The 18,381-nt window shown below is 38.9% G+C and overlaps 1 protein-coding gene across 3 annotated transcripts in view; it reads left to right on the forward strand.

Moving 5' to 3' along the window:
• COL4A3 (collagen type IV alpha 3 chain) overlaps positions 1 to 18,381 on the forward strand; it is a 123,863-nt gene that overhangs the window by 72,445 nt on the left and 33,037 nt on the right. For all 3 annotated transcript variants that reach the window (XR_004969527.1, XM_036320436.1, XM_036320435.1), the window contains exons 14-28: positions 1,000 to 1,062; positions 1,459 to 1,518; positions 2,715 to 2,759; positions 3,028 to 3,081; positions 3,975 to 4,016; positions 5,957 to 6,041; positions 7,160 to 7,195; positions 9,162 to 9,326; positions 11,776 to 11,868; positions 12,353 to 12,448; positions 13,401 to 13,471; positions 14,233 to 14,415; positions 14,926 to 15,094; positions 17,299 to 17,391; positions 17,995 to 18,096. Coding sequence is in view for 2 of the 3 variants with exons in the window: in XM_036320436.1 (XP_036176329.1) it covers positions 1,000 to 1,062; positions 1,459 to 1,518; positions 2,715 to 2,759; positions 3,028 to 3,081; positions 3,975 to 4,016; positions 5,957 to 6,041; positions 7,160 to 7,195; positions 9,162 to 9,326; positions 11,776 to 11,868; positions 12,353 to 12,448; positions 13,401 to 13,471; positions 14,233 to 14,415; positions 14,926 to 15,094; positions 17,299 to 17,391; positions 17,995 to 18,096 (1,357 nt within the window). In the remaining variant the exon portion in view is untranslated. The remainder of the gene's footprint in view (positions 1 to 999; positions 1,063 to 1,458; positions 1,519 to 2,714; positions 2,760 to 3,027; positions 3,082 to 3,974; positions 4,017 to 5,956; positions 6,042 to 7,159; positions 7,196 to 9,161; positions 9,327 to 11,775; positions 11,869 to 12,352; positions 12,449 to 13,400; positions 13,472 to 14,232; positions 14,416 to 14,925; positions 15,095 to 17,298; positions 17,392 to 17,994; positions 18,097 to 18,381) is intronic.

Consider the following 18,381-nt stretch of genomic DNA (forward strand, 5'->3'; position numbering starts at 1 on the left):
TCTTATAAACTTATAATTCATTGTGTTTTAATAATAGCTTGGTTGAGATATAATTCGCATGCCATAAAATTCATCTTCTTTATTCAATTCATGGGTTTTAGTAATAATGAATTTTAACAGCTGTATTAGATATAAGTCAAGATCATAAAATGACTTATTTAGTGTATAATTCAATGGCTTTAATATATTCATAGAGTTTTGCAACTATTACCACATTTAATTAGAACATTTGCATCACACCAAAGAGAAACCCCTTAGCCATCACTCTTCAATATAATTTTTAATAATAGAAATTTTCAAAACAAAAGGTAAAAAAAAAAAACATAGTAAAATATAATATGAAAAATAAATAAATAATTCACTTCAAAGACTGGGTGTAGAAGGGGAATTGACCTAAAGGGAAAAAAACTAAATTTTCTGGAGGTAATTAACAAAAATAAAATTAATAAATTTTAAATTTTTATTGGCTGAAAATTGATAGGAAAAAATACCTTATCCTGACAAAAATCTAAATCTGAAAGATATCACCCAGGGTGGAGGAAATGAGTTTGAAGGAAATGATGCCCTCAAGAGAAGACACACATTGGAAAAAAAAAAAATCAACAAAACATGATAAAAGCGAAAACAAACGTCATTAATAAATCAAATTCTTCTTGTAACATTTTCTCAGAAAATAATTGATCGCAATTAAAAATCTTTTCAATATATTAAAAATGAAGGTAAAATACATTAGAAATTATGTGATTGTGCTTATAGAAAGCTGATTCAATGTAGTTTGATTTAAAAAAAGATACTTTATTTAAAAAACTAGTATATGACTTCAGTGGGTTCATAAGTATAAAATTCAAAATGTGAAAAATGATAATGTGTCATGTTAACAGGAAGTACATAGGTATTCTGTAAATCCAGTGTATTGAACAGATAGAGGACTTTTTCAAGCATAAGCAGTAAAATCTTGTTTGATCTGTTTGTAACGACCTTAAATTGTTTTTGTGGCAGGAACTCAAAGGGGAGAAGGGAGAAAAGGGCGCCGTGGGCCAACCCGGACCTCCTGGACCCAGAGTAGGTCATTTAGAGTCATATTGTTCCTTTGAAACACAAACTAAAACCTTAGTGAACATTTTGATGTCTGACCTATCTTCAAATCTTAAGATTAGTTGAAGATCAATAGTATTTTACCACAGAGGTAATGAACATAGAAATTATTTTATGACCACTTCTAGCTGAAATCCTAGCACTGTTTCACCCATCTTAGAATTTATCTTCAGTATCTGTATTTTTTAGCATGTTTTTTTAATTAATTAATTAATACTCATAAATAAGACTTCCCTCTTAGATTACCCATCATTTCAATATTTTTAAATGTAGCAGAATAATAAGAAGAGGAAGGTGAATAAAAATCAATGTAAGTCAAAAATCAATAATTTGTAAAACTTGACATAACTCTCATTAATACAGGGACCACCAGGAGACTCTTATGGATCAGAAAAAGGTGCCCCTGGAGAACCTGGTTCACAGGTAAATTGGGAAATTCATTGTCATATGCCGCCTCCATTGGGCAGCATTTAGGACTCTTTAGGTGGCAACTATAACATGGCCAACTCAACCTAGCTTAGATTTTTTTAAATGTTTGGGAAGTGAAATTTATTTGTTCAAGTATCTGAGATGTTCAAGGCCTCCAGAGACTGAAACAGTATGGGCGGGACTCTCTCCATTTCTCTTCTGCTTCTCTCTGTGTGTTTGCCTCATTCTCTCCTTTACCAAATGATCTTCCATGTAAGGAAGTGAGGAGAGTGAGCAAGCTGTAGCAACAAACAACTTCAGGTTAATAGCATCCAAGGAGAAAGAGTGTGCCCATATATAAAATCCTACAGAATCACTCTGATTGGCTCAGCTTGGGTCATGTGTTTAATTCTGGAAAAGTGACCATGTCCAGGAATAAAAGATACCACGATTGGCCAGGCCAGTGGGGTAGGGAGCTCCTGTGGCTGACAGCCCCATCAGAACCACACAGAGAGAGGACAGCTCCAAAGGGCACTGGGCACACTGTGATGAGAAGTGGGGAAGATGCTCTGTGGGGAAGACAGAGCAGCAGGGGCCCTCTCTCCCACCCAGCTCTATTTTGAAAAGATTTAAACACATGTACATATTGTTTTAAAACTCTAAAAAGAATATGCTGGGAAAAGTATTTTTTTCTAAGAAATATTGAACCAGTATGATTTTTAATTCTATCATGGAAGGTAAATACCATAATAGTTCATCCAAGAGCCCTGTCTGTTTGGACATTGCAACATACTTTTAATACATATATTTAAACACAGGCACATCTGGAATTTATGGAACTGGCAACACTTCAAATAAATAAATTGACTGTGAAACCTTTCACTTTCTGGGTTTTCTTGTCCACCTCTCAGCTCAGTGCTTGCTTGATTTTCCTTCCAAACTTGGATGAACAGTATCAATTTAAGCTCTGCTCTTAATTTCCTCTCTTTCTTCCTTATTTCCCATTCCCACTGGTCTTTGCCTTCCCTGCAAGAGGAGGTGTTTGCGTGTTCTGTGATTAATATTTGTCCTTCTAATAACTGGGATGGAAGCATCAGTCGAGCTTTCTTGCCTGAGGTTGAGAGGAGATGATTATCTCATTTAAGTTTTCCATGTTTATTAATATTATCCACATTTATTAGATTACATGTTTTTGTTTTGTTTGTTTTTAGGGAAAACCTGGAAAAGACGGGGCCCCTGGGTTCCCTGGCACTAAGGTAAAGGCATGGTTTACCTGCTGACATAGTGGAAATGTCAATCCTATTAGACAAATAAGGATTTTTTTGAAAGTCACTTAGTAGTTATAAGCTAACCAAAAGCATGTAGTTTTTAAAAATTACATTTGAGAATCATAGTTTTACACTACAAAGAGAGAACAACTGAGCACATTTTCTTTTTCCAAAAAGGAGTTCAAACTGTTCTGCTTCCAACAGAAGGAATTGATTCCTGTGTCTTCTGACCCACTTTCTTCGCTCTGTTCTTTAGGGAGCCAAAGGCAACAGGGGCTTCCCTGGATTGAGGGGCGAAGATGGCATTAAGGTAATCCCCTTCCTCATGTTCTATCTTCAGCTTTTTTCAATTGGTTGGGTTTTGCCCACTTTTTCTCACCACACCCTGGAACTAGGTACAAGAAATTGCAATCATTGTTCTTTAAAATACCTTAGTATATTTAATAAATGAGAGGTGTAGCAACTTTACTTAAGCACTTGAAGGTCTGTCTAGTGGAAACGATATTAAATTTATTCTATGTAGTAGAATCTTAGGACCAGTGAGATTTCAGCTCCCCACACGGAAGGAGCTGGAAAAGGCCTGGGATTGTAGAAAGTTGTGGGTCATTGGAGATCAAGCATAAGGATAAGTGGCTCCATGAGTCTCAGGCTGGGCCATTACACACTGAAAAGTCATCATCAATTAGTTGTGAAGTGTATTCCACATTGTTTCTTTCTGGCAACATGTTGCAGACATATTCGAATAATTTTCATATGTATGTATATGTGCAAATTCAAGGTTTACCTTCCAATAATACCACTGCCAGTAGAATTCTGAAATGCCCTCTTCAGTAGATAGGAAAGGGGGTTGGTTACCATTGGGGTTCTGGGAACTGCATACAACCCATAGCCTGGTGATCCAGTTGCTCTAATCTGGGAGAGAACTGGGGAGTGGACAATGCATATGGACACCCTTTGAAGGGAGTGGCATGAAAGAAACCTGGAGAGCAACCAGAACAACCACCTCTTCAGAACCTTGCTGATGGGACTCTTGACCCAGATACAGCCCTCCAGGAAAATAATCTAAAGTTTGTGTATTACACAGAAATAACATTACTTTGAGCATTGATTTCTTGTTTACCTGTGCATTTTGCTTTTTAAGTCTACCAAATGTGTAAATACTTTTGATGACTGTACCCATAATTGTAATTGTTTTTGCCATAGGGGTGGAAAGGGGACATTGGCCCTCCAGGATTTCGTGGCCCAGTAAGTATCATTGAAGACAATGTCAATATCATATTTGATCAAGGAAATTTTAAATCAGGGTCTCTCATTAATGGTTATGATAGAGATTATAGTATTTATTTATTTTTTATCAAACCAGGGCAAAACAATAACTGTTGTCATTATTTGACAAAGGACAAATATTTCTACTTGGTCTTCAATATGCACTAGTAGTACCCAGCCTGGGCTATGGGGAGGAAGGATCAGATCTGGCCCAAGGGGATCCTGAATCCTGAATAGAGTAGGAGGACAGATGGCCACCCAGGGGTGAGGGAGCCAGCTCCACCCTCTCCAGCTAGTCATGACAAGTTCACCTTCAGGCAGCAGGAAAAGCTCAGGTTTCATGCAGGGCCAGCAAACACCAATCACCCAGCCCAAGCTCCATCTCAGCAGGCCATCTCTTCCTTGCAGTGAGGACATGGCTGTGATGGCTGTCAGCTTCTGGCTGCAGGGTGGCCACATTCTATATTCTGTGATTCTGCAGCTTAAGGAGAGGAATAAAAGGGATCCAGCCTCTGAGTCCTGGTATCTGTTCCTCTCCTCCCTCAAAAGACAGTGGTCCTCACATGCAGTGTGCTGAGCAGGGCCGCCATTTCTTCATTGAGCAGGTTTGACAGTACAGTGTATAGTATAAGAGTCATGGGGAGAGGAGCTGTCCTATTGCACATGCAGTTCTTAGACCCCTCAGACAAGTAATTTAACTTGGTCACTGGAGGAGGGTCCTGGAAACCTGCATCTTTACACTACAAGCAAATGATCCAAATGCGAGTAGTCCCAAAACACTTTTATGGAGTTGCTGGGAAGATGAAACGGGCTATTTTGTGAAAGCTCTTAGCCGACACTCAGCAGGCACACAGAGGTCATTGTGGATTTTACAAAGAAGATTATTACATTACTAGAGGCCTGATGCACGAAATTCGTGCAAGGGCCTTGGCCCTGGCGCCCGCCCACTGCCACCGTGGCCAGGGCCTCTGCTGCCTCTGCCTTAGCCCCCGCCCGCTGTGGCTTTGTCCGGAAGGAAGGGCGTCCAGAAGGATGTCCGGTCTAATTAGCATATTACACTTTTATTGTTACAGATTATTATTGCTATTATTATGCATTCTTTTGTTATTTTCTACTTGTTGCTTAACCACAAAGTTCTTGTTACCTCATCTTTCAATAAGTCAACAAAGAATTGCCCCATGTAAAATATGAAAAAACAAACAGGTTTTTAAAAACCTTTTACATTTTCATCTTCTCTTCAAGATAAATGGACTGAATTCTAAGTGAAATCTACTTTTCCAATTGCACTTTAGAGGCAGTCTAAGCATTTTTAGCTCACTCTGCATTTTCTCATGCTCAACACTGCATAACTGCAGCATCTACTACCATCAGAGGAAATTGCTTAGGAAGCAGATGGTTAAAGAGACCAGAAGTAGGTCCATAGAATATGTCAGAAACAGTAGTACTTATTGTAGGTCAATGGTGTCCTGAAAGTTAATGAAACAGTCAATAGAGTACTGTTTGATGTGTAGGTCTGAGAATAAAATAAATTCAGTGCATCAGGACAAGCATTTTCAAAAAGTGAAATAGAACAGAATAAAAATATCAGAGTTGATCATATTCATAAGGTAAATCACTATTTTGTGAAACTTTAATATCTGTGTACCTAGCCACACAGACATAGATACATCTGTCTGTATGGATATATACGTAAATGTAAATGAAATATATGATGCCATACCAGAAATATCGACTTTTATCTCTAAATTTATCCATCCCATATACATGACTACCCTATTTCGGCTAACACATAAGCCTATGAATTGAGAAAAATGAGGAAAGTATCATTTTGGCTAAAAAGAAGAAGTTGAAGTCATTGCAGTTGGCGAATGTACATAAATAGCTATTCTTTCTTTTTCTTCATTTCTTTTTCCTTTAAGACAGAATATTATGATGCATACGCGATAAAGGGAGATGAGGGAACCCCAGGCCCTCCAGGGCCCAAAGGAGCGCGTGGCCCACAGGGTGAGAATAAATTCCTTTCTGAAGCATTTGCTGACCATTGTCATCTTTCAAGGTAACACAACATATGTTTATAGACCTAGAATTTGCAGGGGGAGAAGGGAAGTCTCTTCATTTTCATGGATGGTGGTATTTTTTTGGTGTCTCCTAATTTCTATACAAAACTTGAAAAATTTATGTGAAACTTTTGAATGAAAATACCAAAAAGTCATTAAATTAACCTCATGCAGGAAATCATGAACTTCAAGTCTGGCAAGCAGACACTAACATGGTCCGAGGCAGGACCAAGGAGTGTAAGAAATCTGTTATCTCAGCGGGATTACAGATGTGAAAATGGAGACCTGAATGGCTGGAATTTGGGCAAATCCACACCAACAGTAGCCAGGGGTGACTGAAGCCCTGGTTTCCTGATGCCTGGCACCATGAATTAAAGACACTCTTACTTGTCTTCTACCTGCTTTGATGGATTGGAAAGGTCTCGGCCGCGAGCTCTCTCATCTCTGGCTGCGCCTTAGAACCCCTGGGACTTCTTCACTGATGCCCACATCAGGGTCCCCCTGTGACTCTGATTTGTCAGGAGGAAGGCTCTGGACATGAGCAGATTGTAAAAGTGCCTCAGATTATTCTAACATGCAGCAGGATTGAGAATACTAATCTAGGCAAATTACTGGTTTAAACAAGATTTCAAAGGAGATTTGTGCTTAAAGGAAAAATTCCCAGTGTATTTAAATAAATGGACGGATACATTTAGATATAGATTTTTTAAGGCAATTTTAGAGCTAGAAGCAGTCTGAGGTGGGACACCAGCTCAAACTACAGAACCTTAACAATTCCAGCTGTTTGCTTTTCTTGTATCTGAACCATCCCAGCAAAGTACATACAGAGCAGGCTCTTAGTGAGTTTCTGCTGAATTATTTGAAAAGGTTATCTGAGATTAGTTTCTTCTCTGCAGTTTGTCTAAATAAGTAAAGTTTTCTAATATGTATCTATATGAGAATGGAGAAAAAGTATGGAAAATATTTATCATTAATTATTATTATATTATAACCCAAGATTGCAAGAATGGGGCGACAGGGTATTTATTTCTTCATAAGCAATTTATTGCTGTTCTGTATTCATAGGTCCCAGTGGCCCACCTGGAGATCCTGGAAGGCCTGGTATGTACATGTTTCTCGGGGTATCAACAGAAATGCTATTAAGAAGTAAAATGCACTGCTCTCTAGTAAGTTGGCATTATTTATGGAAGGCAAATCTTTCATTAATTGGTATAAAAGTGTTTGCAAATTTTTACTTGTGAAAAGGAAGTGAAAAATTACACAGTGTTGTAGAAATGCTCTTTTTCACTTCTCAGTGGTTTTAACTCAGTGTAAGACAGCAAACTAGGTATATGAGAAGAAGCCTTAAAACTCAGAGGAAGCACAAAGAGAAAAACTAGTTTGATGGTGATTAGCTTGGTTAAAAATCATAGTTTTCAAGCTGCATCAGAATTCATAGGTTATATTTTTTTATGTGACATTTTAAATTTTACAATATATTGTTTATAGAAACATAGACAATTCCGTAAAGTGTAGAAGCATCCATGAGTCATTAGTGTGGTTGCCTCTTGAGAAAGGAAGGAGAAATAGAATCAAGGATGGTTCCACAGAGGTCACAATTATAACTGTAATGATGTGATGTGTCCTTTTGTAAAGGAAGAGTAACTAAGAAAAAAAATAGCAAACATTTGATAAGCTTTGCCATCCACTATGTTTTTCTTTATACCATGTTGTACATTTAAACTATTTCCTAATTTGGAAAATGAATTGTAATTAAGCAGGTTGCAGAAGTATGTGTGTATTACCATCCCAGTGGAAAAATAGGTGAATGGATAAATATTATGTGTACTTGCATGTGCATAAAAACATATACATCAAACTATAGACAGTGGGTATCTCTTGAAGTTACAATGGGACAAAAGGGTATTTCAGAGGACTGGCCAAAAGTTACAGAAGACTTCTTTTTACATGCCTGACCCCTAAGTAATGAATAGATAGGCTCCTTCAAGAAGCCAGTGAGTGAAAATTATAAAGCTCCAAAGCAGTGTCAGTCAGAGGCATTTACCTTTATGCCCAAATCCTTCTATTCAATAATCAGAAATAATCAGATTTTTCTCAGCCCCTTGGTGATGAGGTCTCTCTGCTTAACAATTAAACCATTTTTGAGTCAGAGATTCAAGACTTCCCCCGTCCTCACATCCTCATCATCTTAGGAGAGATAGATGAAATGCATTTTGTACCACCGGGCCTGGCATCTCTCCCAGGAGGTGCCTTCTCCCCCAGCACGCCCTTCCATATCTAAGACAATTGGCAGGAATGAAGTCCAATTACAGCTTTCTTTCTTCTTTGGGACACTACAAAGTAGGCATCTCATAGTCTCTAATTTAAAAGTCTACAAAGTAGCATATCCTATATAATACAAGGCTAACACAAATCGACCGAATGGTGGAATGACCGGTCGCTATGATGCACACTAACCACCAGGGGGCAGACGCTCAATGCAGGAGCTGCCCCCTGGTGGTCAGTGCGCTCCCACAGGGGGCGTGCCACTCAGCCAGAAGCCAAGCTCTTGACTCTCCTGCCTCCATGGCAGCACTAAGGATGTCCGACTGTCGGCTTAGGCCCATGGGGGAGCGGGTCTAAGCTGTCAGATGGACATGCCCCGAGGGCTCCTGGGCTGCAAGAGGGCACAGGCCATGCTGAGGGACCCCCCTACACACACACACACACACACACACACACACACCAAGTGCATGAATTTCATGCACCGGACCTCTAATATTGAAGACTTCTCATGAAGTCCTTTTAAGTAAAAGGACTACTGTGCATCCCAAATTCTGTTTCAGTCTCTTGTAATAAACGACATCAATTAGCTTGTGGGCAGGGAGAGTTCTGAGTTCTGCTGTACTGTGATCATTTAACAAGGTCACATGAAGAAAGGAAGATACTCTTAATTTTATATGCTTAATATACCTTTCAGTGGTGCAACTGTTATAAATCAGAATACATCACATTTTGCAATTGAAAATAATCACATATTAATCAGGGAAAAAACTAAAATGTAATAAATTGATTATTTTCCTCCAAGGGTCATCAAAACCTGGCCTCAGAGGAGCCCCTGGACCACCAGGCATGAAAGGAAGTAAAGGGGAGCGAGGACCCCCAGGAAAGGATGCAGTGGGGCCTCCTGGGGCCCCGGGCTGTCCTGGTTCACCCGGCCCTCCAGGGCTGCCGGGACCTCCAGGACCACCAGGTAAAGATGCCTAATGGGTCCGTTTTGTGTACTTTACCCAGTGACGGGTGTGTGCGAATCAGAGGCAGAGGGCCTCACTTGGAGCTTGGCCGTCAGCCTGTGTGAATCTTAGCAGTTAGCTTTCCACTGGTTTCGTTTTATCAGCTCTGTGGAAACAACTACGGTGGCATGACTACTCTGCAAGTGCAGCAAAGCTTTACCCAGAGTTCCCACAGACAGCAGAGTGAGAGACAGGGACACGAGTCATGGGGCAGGGAAGGAGTGGCAATGATCAGATTGGCCTAGGGACCAAGGGCAACTGCTTGTTCAGTCCCTGGAGACTGTCTTCCAAGAAGCTGTGTAACTTTGTCTCAGGATAACCTGTCCCAGGGGGAAAGAGGCAAGAATTTATCCACCAGCTCCTACCTCTCCTGGGTCAAAGATATGCTCCCACAGCACTGGACTGCCCACCCCCCACACCTCCAGGCTGTGTTTGCCTGGCTCGCAGGGCATCCCATGCTTTGGCATCAGCAGGGAAGCCCCAGAGCAAGGGGCTGTAGGTGCACAGTATGGGCTCAAGACAAGATGCTGCCAGGTGGAGTGGGTCGGAGACCACAGAGCTGGGGTCCTCAGGATTTGAAGTGGTACCTGGAGGTTCAGGTTCAGGTGTCCTTTCCTCTCCATCTCTCTGAAGAGCCACTCAGCATCTATATTGGCTGATAGGTACATAGAACCTATGAAAATATATGTCACTCTTTGTATTTTAAATACCCTTCCTGGCAGGTGCCTGGCAGGTCTTATGATTTATCCTCAACTCTCGTAATAGCCTTAAGAATTTTCTGTGTCAGGGGCTATTTAAAAGGAAAGAGACATTTTTTATAGACAATATGATTACAAATGTAGAGAATCCAAAAGAATAATCTGGAAGACTTTTAGTATTACTAAGACAATTCAGTTAAGTGTCTGGTTATGTGAGCAATATTTTAAAAAAATGAAAATGAAAGCGTTTCTTTAGGCCAATGACCATTTAAGAAATTATCCCATTGATAAAGGATATAATGTCCAAGAATAAATCTGTCAAGCTACGGTATAGACCTATATGGGAAACAAAGCAAAATAAAACTAAACTAAAACTCTACTACTGATTTTAACAATTCTTAGTCCTCCAAGTCTTTCTCAAGATATGGGCTGTGTCCTCATTTTATTGATGGCAAGCCTGATGTGCACAGTTCTTGTACCTAATGGATGCTAAAGTCAGTATCTGGCCCCCGTACCACTCCCTCTCCCCTTGGAGACTGCCCTGGCTTGCTATCTTCTCTTGCTAAGCAACATCTGTCTGTCCACCCAGTTGCAGCTTCAAATTCAAGTCCTGCAGACAGTTTTCACTGAGCCTGCACCCTAAACGCTCATGCTTAGCCCGGTTGTAGACTGTTTCACATTGTCCTGCCTTTGTCAGTTTCCTCTACAAGAATCAAAGCTCCTTGAGGTCAAGGACTGTGTCTTCTCTGCTGTTTTAAGCCCCATCATTTGCTTGAAGGGGGATGGAACATTGTAGATACTCAACTATTTGTTGAATTAAGTATGAAATGAGTATGAGCATGTGTTAAGCACATATAAATGTATAAATGTGTAAGTACACATATAAGTCTACATTAAGTATAAAACTGCCATCTGATTTTACTGTTGAAAGGTAACTATCCAGTCATCTTGAAGACATGGAAAACTGGATCACAAAAGGACATTCTTTTCACAGTCAAGCAGACCTAATATAACGCACAGTTCCACCCAAATTAAGTGTTTCCACTGTTACCTTGTTGCAATGACATTTTTGGAAGCTATAGGTACTGTTTTTAAATATTTAGTTTCATCAGCATTGCCTTCAACCTATATTTGAAATGGCAAGACCAAAAATTAGGTTATAGAACACAATAGTTTAAGAGAAGTCGCTATTCATGGTAACACTGTAATAGCAGATAATATGTGGAAGACTGGGAAGAGCTTTCTTGGAGAGCTGCTTTAAGAATGAGAAACTCAGTTGGTGTGAACAAGCAGTGAGGAGGAACAGGTGGCATTCTGAGTCAGAATTTTTCCCCCTTGGTATGTATTAAGCATCTACAATATATCAAGGAGATATACGTATATCGTGTATTCAACATGCACGGAAGCACGAGATTTGACCCTTTGCCTAAAAATGCTAAAGGGATAGTCTTGGAGTAATTGGAAATAGTATAATAAGGTAAATGGGTTGCTTGTGTGATGAGAAACACCATAGAAATATCACCTGTGGGTGATGTGAAAGGAAAAGCTGATCAACACGCTTCAGCCTTTCAGCTGCAGCTAACCTTCGAAGGACTCAGCTTCCAAAACAAATGGGGAAATGCATATACCATGATACATATTACTAAAATGCCTGCTAATTAAAAAAGAAAACACTTAAAGAAATGTCTTAAAAACCAGTGTCTTTTTGTAGGTAACATCGTATATCGCAAAGGTCCCCCTGGACAAGGTGGACCTCCAGGCCGCGTGGGGCCTCCAGGAATCCCAGGTGTCGATGGGCGCAAAGGTTGGTTCAATCAATGGGGTTGTTCTATTACCATTCTCATCACCATCACTATCACTGCTTTTTTCTCCCTGAGGCAACAACAATCCCAAACAGCAGGCAGTCAGAGATGGCTTCTTTTCCAAAGGAATTAGCTAAAAGTGTTCCCTTATCTGTAAAGCAGCCATTTATTTAGCAGCCATGCAATAAATCATTGGCTATTCCTAGAATGTGAGTTTTGTCCTGCACTGAAAGAGAGAAACACGGACATAGTAGCTATTTTACACTAAACAGGAGTTTCTATCGAAGAGCACCTAGAAGCTCAGAGGGATAAAGTAAGCAGATGTAATAGATGAAAAGTTTTTTATTAATATGTGAAATGTCATACATGATTTCCACCACATGGAAGAATGTTCAATGTAAGAAAGAATTGTGCAGTTGGAAACCGCCTGTCCTCTCTGCGGACGTGGTGGGGGTTAATGAGTAACCGAGCACACTCTCATTGCAGGGGAGCCAGGCCTCGTGTGCACAGACTGTCCTTGTGTCCCAGGGCCTCCGGGTCTCCCAGGGCTGCCAGGATTTGATGGCGTAAAAGGAACCCCAGGTACAGACAATTTGCCGACAAGTGTTTTGGCAAGTACAAAGGGTCAACTCACTGGATGATGTTTTCCTTGGTTTCCCTACGGCTCAAAGAATATAGATAAGCAGTAAAACCATTTGGATTACTGTCAAAAAAAATATATCATGGCAAAGAACTTGCAAAAAATACATCTGAACAAATATTTGTTAATAAACTGGCCTGAAATTCATTCAAAAGATCTTCTAAAGAAATCATCTTTACAGAGATGCTTAAATACCTATAGGAAGTTAAAATTGTACAGCAAAATGCCATTTGACAATAGATATCCGAAGTCTTAGAAAAGTTTGTACCCATTGGTCCTACAGTTGAACTTTTAGGAATTATTGTAAAGAAAATAATTGGATAAATTTGGAGAATTAAATATCCAAAGGTATTTATCAGAGCATTGTTTACAACAGTTAAAGTTGAAAAAACAATCTAAATGTCTCAAAATAGCATTTAGCTGAATAAATGATGGTTCACCCACACAATAGGCTTATTTGCACCCATTTAAAGTGAAGCTATAAATGTATATATTTGTCAATGTGTATGTATTTATGGATATAAAATTTTAGACTAATATACTTGAAAATTTTAGCAAATACTGTCTTCTGATGGTAGATTGATGGGTGATTTTCATTATCTTACTTCTGTTCATTTTTTTTACATTGAGCATGTATTACTTTTATCATCATAAAAATGTATCTCTTTAAAATTATAAAGACAAGAATCTTAGGAAGTTAAAATTTTTGAGCTCTTGTTTTTTTACATTGTCTCTTATCCAAGTGATATACTCCCATTCTCTTCTTGCACTGTATGTTTTAAAATAGAAATTTGTCTTTCTTTGCTCAGAAGAAAACACCCTATTTTTTTTCACACACTGCCTTACCCTTAGAATTGGTGTTCAATGAATACTTACCAATTCACTGCTTTGCAGGAGGACGAGGGGCAGCTGGCATTAAAGGAAGCCCAGGGTCCCCAGGAAGTGTGGGTCCTCCAGGATTCCCAGTAAGGTTTCATGGTTATAAAGCTTTAATTTCAATTTGGAGAATGGGATACTCTGGCTGGAAATATGGTTGCACCACACACAGGCTATTAGTTTAGTGCCTGGCAAAGGGCAGGCACTTTAACAGTTACGTGTTGATTGAATGAATGAATGAATGAATGAATGAACAAATTATGTGTGAATGAAATAATGAATTTATAATTATTTAAAATGGTATCAGAGACAGAAAGCAGATCAATGATTGCCCAGGACTGAGGTTGGGAACAGGACTTGACTGCAAATGGGTTTAAGGGAATTTGGGGGAGTGATAAAAATGTTTTGACACTGGATTGTGGTGTTTGTAGTATAGATATACTAGTATACATTTATTTTAAAAATCATTGAATTGTGTTCATATTTTATATGTAAATTATACCTCAATAAAGTTGTTAAAAATTTAGATTTTGATTACAATAGCAAATCAGAAAGTTATATGTGGATAAATATATTAAATTATCCAGAGATGCATGTTAAAATTTACCAATATTCTAACAGAAACTGAATTGTGATGATTATTGTATCATATTGAATTATATTATTGTGTGTGTTGCATTGAATTGTACTGTCTAGCTACCAAAAGAGAAAAAAGCTTAAAATTATATTTGTGGGCCAAATAAGTGTCTAAAAAAATACATGTATCGTTAAAATTGACATTTTCTATTGAGCTTGACACAAAAACAACTCTACCTAAAAACAATGCAGGCTCATGTCTCTCCCACCCTAGGGATTCCCGGGTGCTCAGGGTGATCCAGGACTTAAAGGAGAAAAAGGCGAAGCAGCTCAGCCAGAGGGAGAAGCGGGTAGTCCAGGGGACCCGGGGCCCAGGGGTCCGCCTGGCAGAGCGGGCTTGGATGGGATTCCTGGAACCCCTGGAGTGAAAGGATTACCAGGACCTAAAGGCAAACCAGTTGGTATCAACTTCTTTAAAACATACAATTTTCTTTTCAATGTTACAACCTGGAAAATATTTTAAAAGACATTTTATGAGAAAAATTAATACAGATGGAGTATCACCTTTGTGGAAATACCTGGTGCAAATCAAACAAAGGTTTTAAGCTGCACTGATTTGATTTTTGAAAGGTACCATTACATCAATGTCATTTCCATTTGAACTGTTGACCAATGTGAGGTAGGTCTGAGGGGCTATTATCACATGGGTGGCACCCCATTGTCGGACATCTCAAGTGGAACTCAGGGTTCCCAGTTGATGAAATGTGACTGAATTCCAAAGGGCACAAAACTGCAGAAACCATAGGGCACCCTTACGTTAGTGATAATTCCCTTCAAATGCCAACTTCTCTTTAATTCAGTACTTTCTCCCTGACTGTCTAAGTGGCATTCATATTCATGGTAATATTAATCTATGTAAGGAAATACTGGAATGAAGCACTATCCAAACATATTCCTATTGTCACAGGCCCTCCGTGGTGAGAAGGGGGACCCTGGTCCTCCAGGGGATCCTGGCATCCCTGGGTCCCCAGGACCCGCAGGACCAGCTGGACCACCAGGCTATGGACCGCAGGGAGAGCCTGGTCCAAAGGGCGCCCAAGGAGTTCCTGGAGCCCCTGGACCACCTGGAGACGCCGGTTGGTTAGTTTTCTTTCCAGTCCTGTTTTCCTGTGGGTGGGTTGATGGTTCCTAGAGCTAGTGAAGCTCCCTCAAGATCAGTGGGTGTATAGAAACTTATTCCTAAGAAGAAGAATATGTCAACCGGTAGACATGGGAAAAGAACATATAGGACATATTAGAGAAAAATCTATTTTTTCTATTACTGAGCAATTCAACTAAACTTTCCTAGGATAGTTTATATCCATTACTGACCTAAATTATGGAATTCATAGATCCTAACAGATGAGTAGAAGTCAGAGTTAACAAAGGGGTTGCAAAAAACCTATGAAATTGATCTTGAGATGCCTCTTCTAGATCTCAAGGGTCCACTAATATGATTACAAATTTGTTCTTTTTGACTCATAACCCAATAAATGAATTATAAATAAAACTTCAAAATATCTAAGACAAATGAAGAAAATTCATCTAATAGTAGTTTCAAAGTCCCGGTAACTTTGGGATCCACGTGTACTGAATGAACTTGCTAGATTCAGGAGGGATCTGATCATCAATAGTTATCTATAGTGAAGAATGTGGCAAAAGATGAGAATTACATGTTACTGACAGTTTTTAATAAGTAATGCTACCATAATCAATTTTTACTTCTAAAGTCACTCAAAGGGTGAGACCAATGGACCAGTGGTCTCCAAATATTTTTTTATGTTTTTATTGATTTTATTTTTTTTATTTTTTATTTATTATTTTTTATTTTTTATTTTGTTTTAATGCTTAAAGTACTACAAAGAGTATTACACATGTCTCCTCTTTTTCCTGCCCCTTGACATTCCCCCGGCCTCCCCTACCCCCCAGTGTCTTATGTCCATTGGTTATGCTTATATGCATGCATACAAGTCCTTCAGTTAATCTCTTACCCCCCCTCCCGCGCCCCAACCCTCCCCATCCAAAATTTTTTTGTAGCATCCCTCATCGTTAAAAAAAATTTTGAGAGTACATCCCCATAGTATTCATATATACATTGTATGCTGGCATTTTTGTCTACATGTGTATGTAAAGCTTATTTTATGGAGAATATATATATATATTATATACTATATATATATATATATATATATATATACTATATATATATAGTATATTTTTCTGTGCCTCACCTTTGAGGCTGCTATTTTAATCGAAGAATTGGCCAACCATGGCAGCTCACAGTCCAAATGCAGCTCACCACTTATTCATGTGTCATCCAAAAGCTAAGAATTTTTTATATTTTTAAATGTTTGGGGGAAAATTTTTTGAATACTATTTTGTGACAGGTGAAAATTATATGAAATTCAAGTTTCAGTGTCCATAAACAAAGTGTAATTGGCACTCAGCTATACTCATCCATTACATATTCTTCTTGGCTGCTCTCATGCTATGATAGCAGAGTTGAGTAGTTATGACAAAAACCATCTGAACCACAAAACTGAAACTATTTTCTATCTGGCCCTTGACTGAAAATGTTTCTCAGTCCTCTTGTAATCCATCTTCAAACCCTCTTCTATTCTTTCTAACTGTGAATCTGTAGTGAAACACTCCAATGTTCTAAAATACATTATCATCAATTTTCCCATCACACTACTTATTTTTCCTATAAATGTATAAATATATGGACAGTACTAATCACTAACATGTTTTTAATATTGGCCGCTTTGGTCAGAACATTATCTCAAACCTTTACTAGCTAGGCAGGTGTTATTTTCACAGTGACACCTGAGGAAGTTATTGGAGAGGTTTGGCAATATAGCCAAACTCACAGACCTTACAAAGAGCAAAGCCAAGATTTAAACCCACATCAGCCCCACTTCATGGTTTGTGCAATATTTCATATGTCCTTCTTATGAAAACTAGTTACCCAATAAATAAGTATCCTGCCAGTATTCACCAATATTTAAGCAGAATTCATATTATCAATTCTTTTCAGAATAGGCTCCCTTCCAATAGGCCAGCATGCTGGGCTGTTAATTAAAACAAGGCATAGACAATAATAGATGCTTATAAATATTTATCAATTAAGTTAAAAAGTTCCTATGGGCTAGTCATCGTTAAGCCAATTTTGCAGAGATTATTCTTCATATTTCTTGGAATATGTCTGCAAACCCTTTATTATCTTATCATATATTTTTCCTCTGAACCAAGAAAAAGCTTCAATATGCACACTGATTTTATGATCATAAATCTTTTTAAGGCCCTAGGGGAGAATTCAGTGTTTCAACACCAGTGCCAGGGCTCCCAGGACCACCAGGGCCGCCAGGTCATGCTGGCCCCCGCGGTCCACCTGGTAAGTATCCTCTTTGCCAAGTCTGGTGCCTGGCATCAGATAGCACCCAGACTTTCCTGGGAAAACACTGTTCCAGTTTTAAGGAAAAATGATATTCATTGGCTCCCAAAGAGAGCACAGGCCAGTTTGTCAGATGACGAGGCAACAGACAGGGGACTGGCTCTTGTCCTTTGAAGTTACCCAGATTATTCCCATTGGTGCTTCTGATTCTAAAAGGGAGTTGAAATAGTTACTTAAGGGGAATTCGTGAGCAGAACAGTCTTCATGGATTTTGGTGGAGGAGCAAGGAATGGGTGCCAGCGATTACTGTAGTTCCCACAGCTTCTTCATTGGAAAACTTAACTTCTTTGCCAATATGAATGGAGGGAGACTTATATGATTTAAGATATTTAGAAAAATTCTTTTAGGAGATAAATTATATTTTCAAAATTATTTGTAGTTCCTAATGATTAGTCCACTGGATAGTAATGGGGAGGAAGTCAGGGTTGTGGTAAATTCATTTTTAATTTCCAAAAATGTCTGGGATGACACAGAAACTTAGACATTTGGTTATAAGGCAATATAAAGGAAAGTTGCTGACGTGGATGTATATGTGTTGTTAAGGCTTCCCGGGACAAACAGGAAAATGTGAACCAGGTATTCCTGGGCCTGACGGAGAACCAGGAATTCCAGGAATTGGATTCCCTGGCCCTCCTGGACCTAAGGGTAAGTTAAAAAATTTTTAAATGTAAGGTTCATTGTGGATATTTAGAAACTATAAATATGTATAGTGAATAACATAGGAAATGCATACTATCCTTTAAAATGATGTCTTTTATCAGTCTTAAATGGGGAAAATATCCTACAATGATGACAGATAAAAAGAGAGAGTTCACATTGATTTGTGCAGCCTCATCTCAATCATGTTTTTTAAATGCATAAAAATTCACCAAAGTGATTCTTCTTGATAGAGGGATTGTGAGGAATTCTTTCTTTACTTCTGAATAGATG

Source organism: Myotis myotis, unplaced genomic scaffold, assembly GCF_014108235.1.
Source record: "Myotis myotis isolate mMyoMyo1 unplaced genomic scaffold, mMyoMyo1.p scaffold_m19_p_8, whole genome shotgun sequence".
Taxonomy (NCBI): Eukaryota; Metazoa; Chordata; class Mammalia; order Chiroptera; family Vespertilionidae; genus Myotis; species Myotis myotis.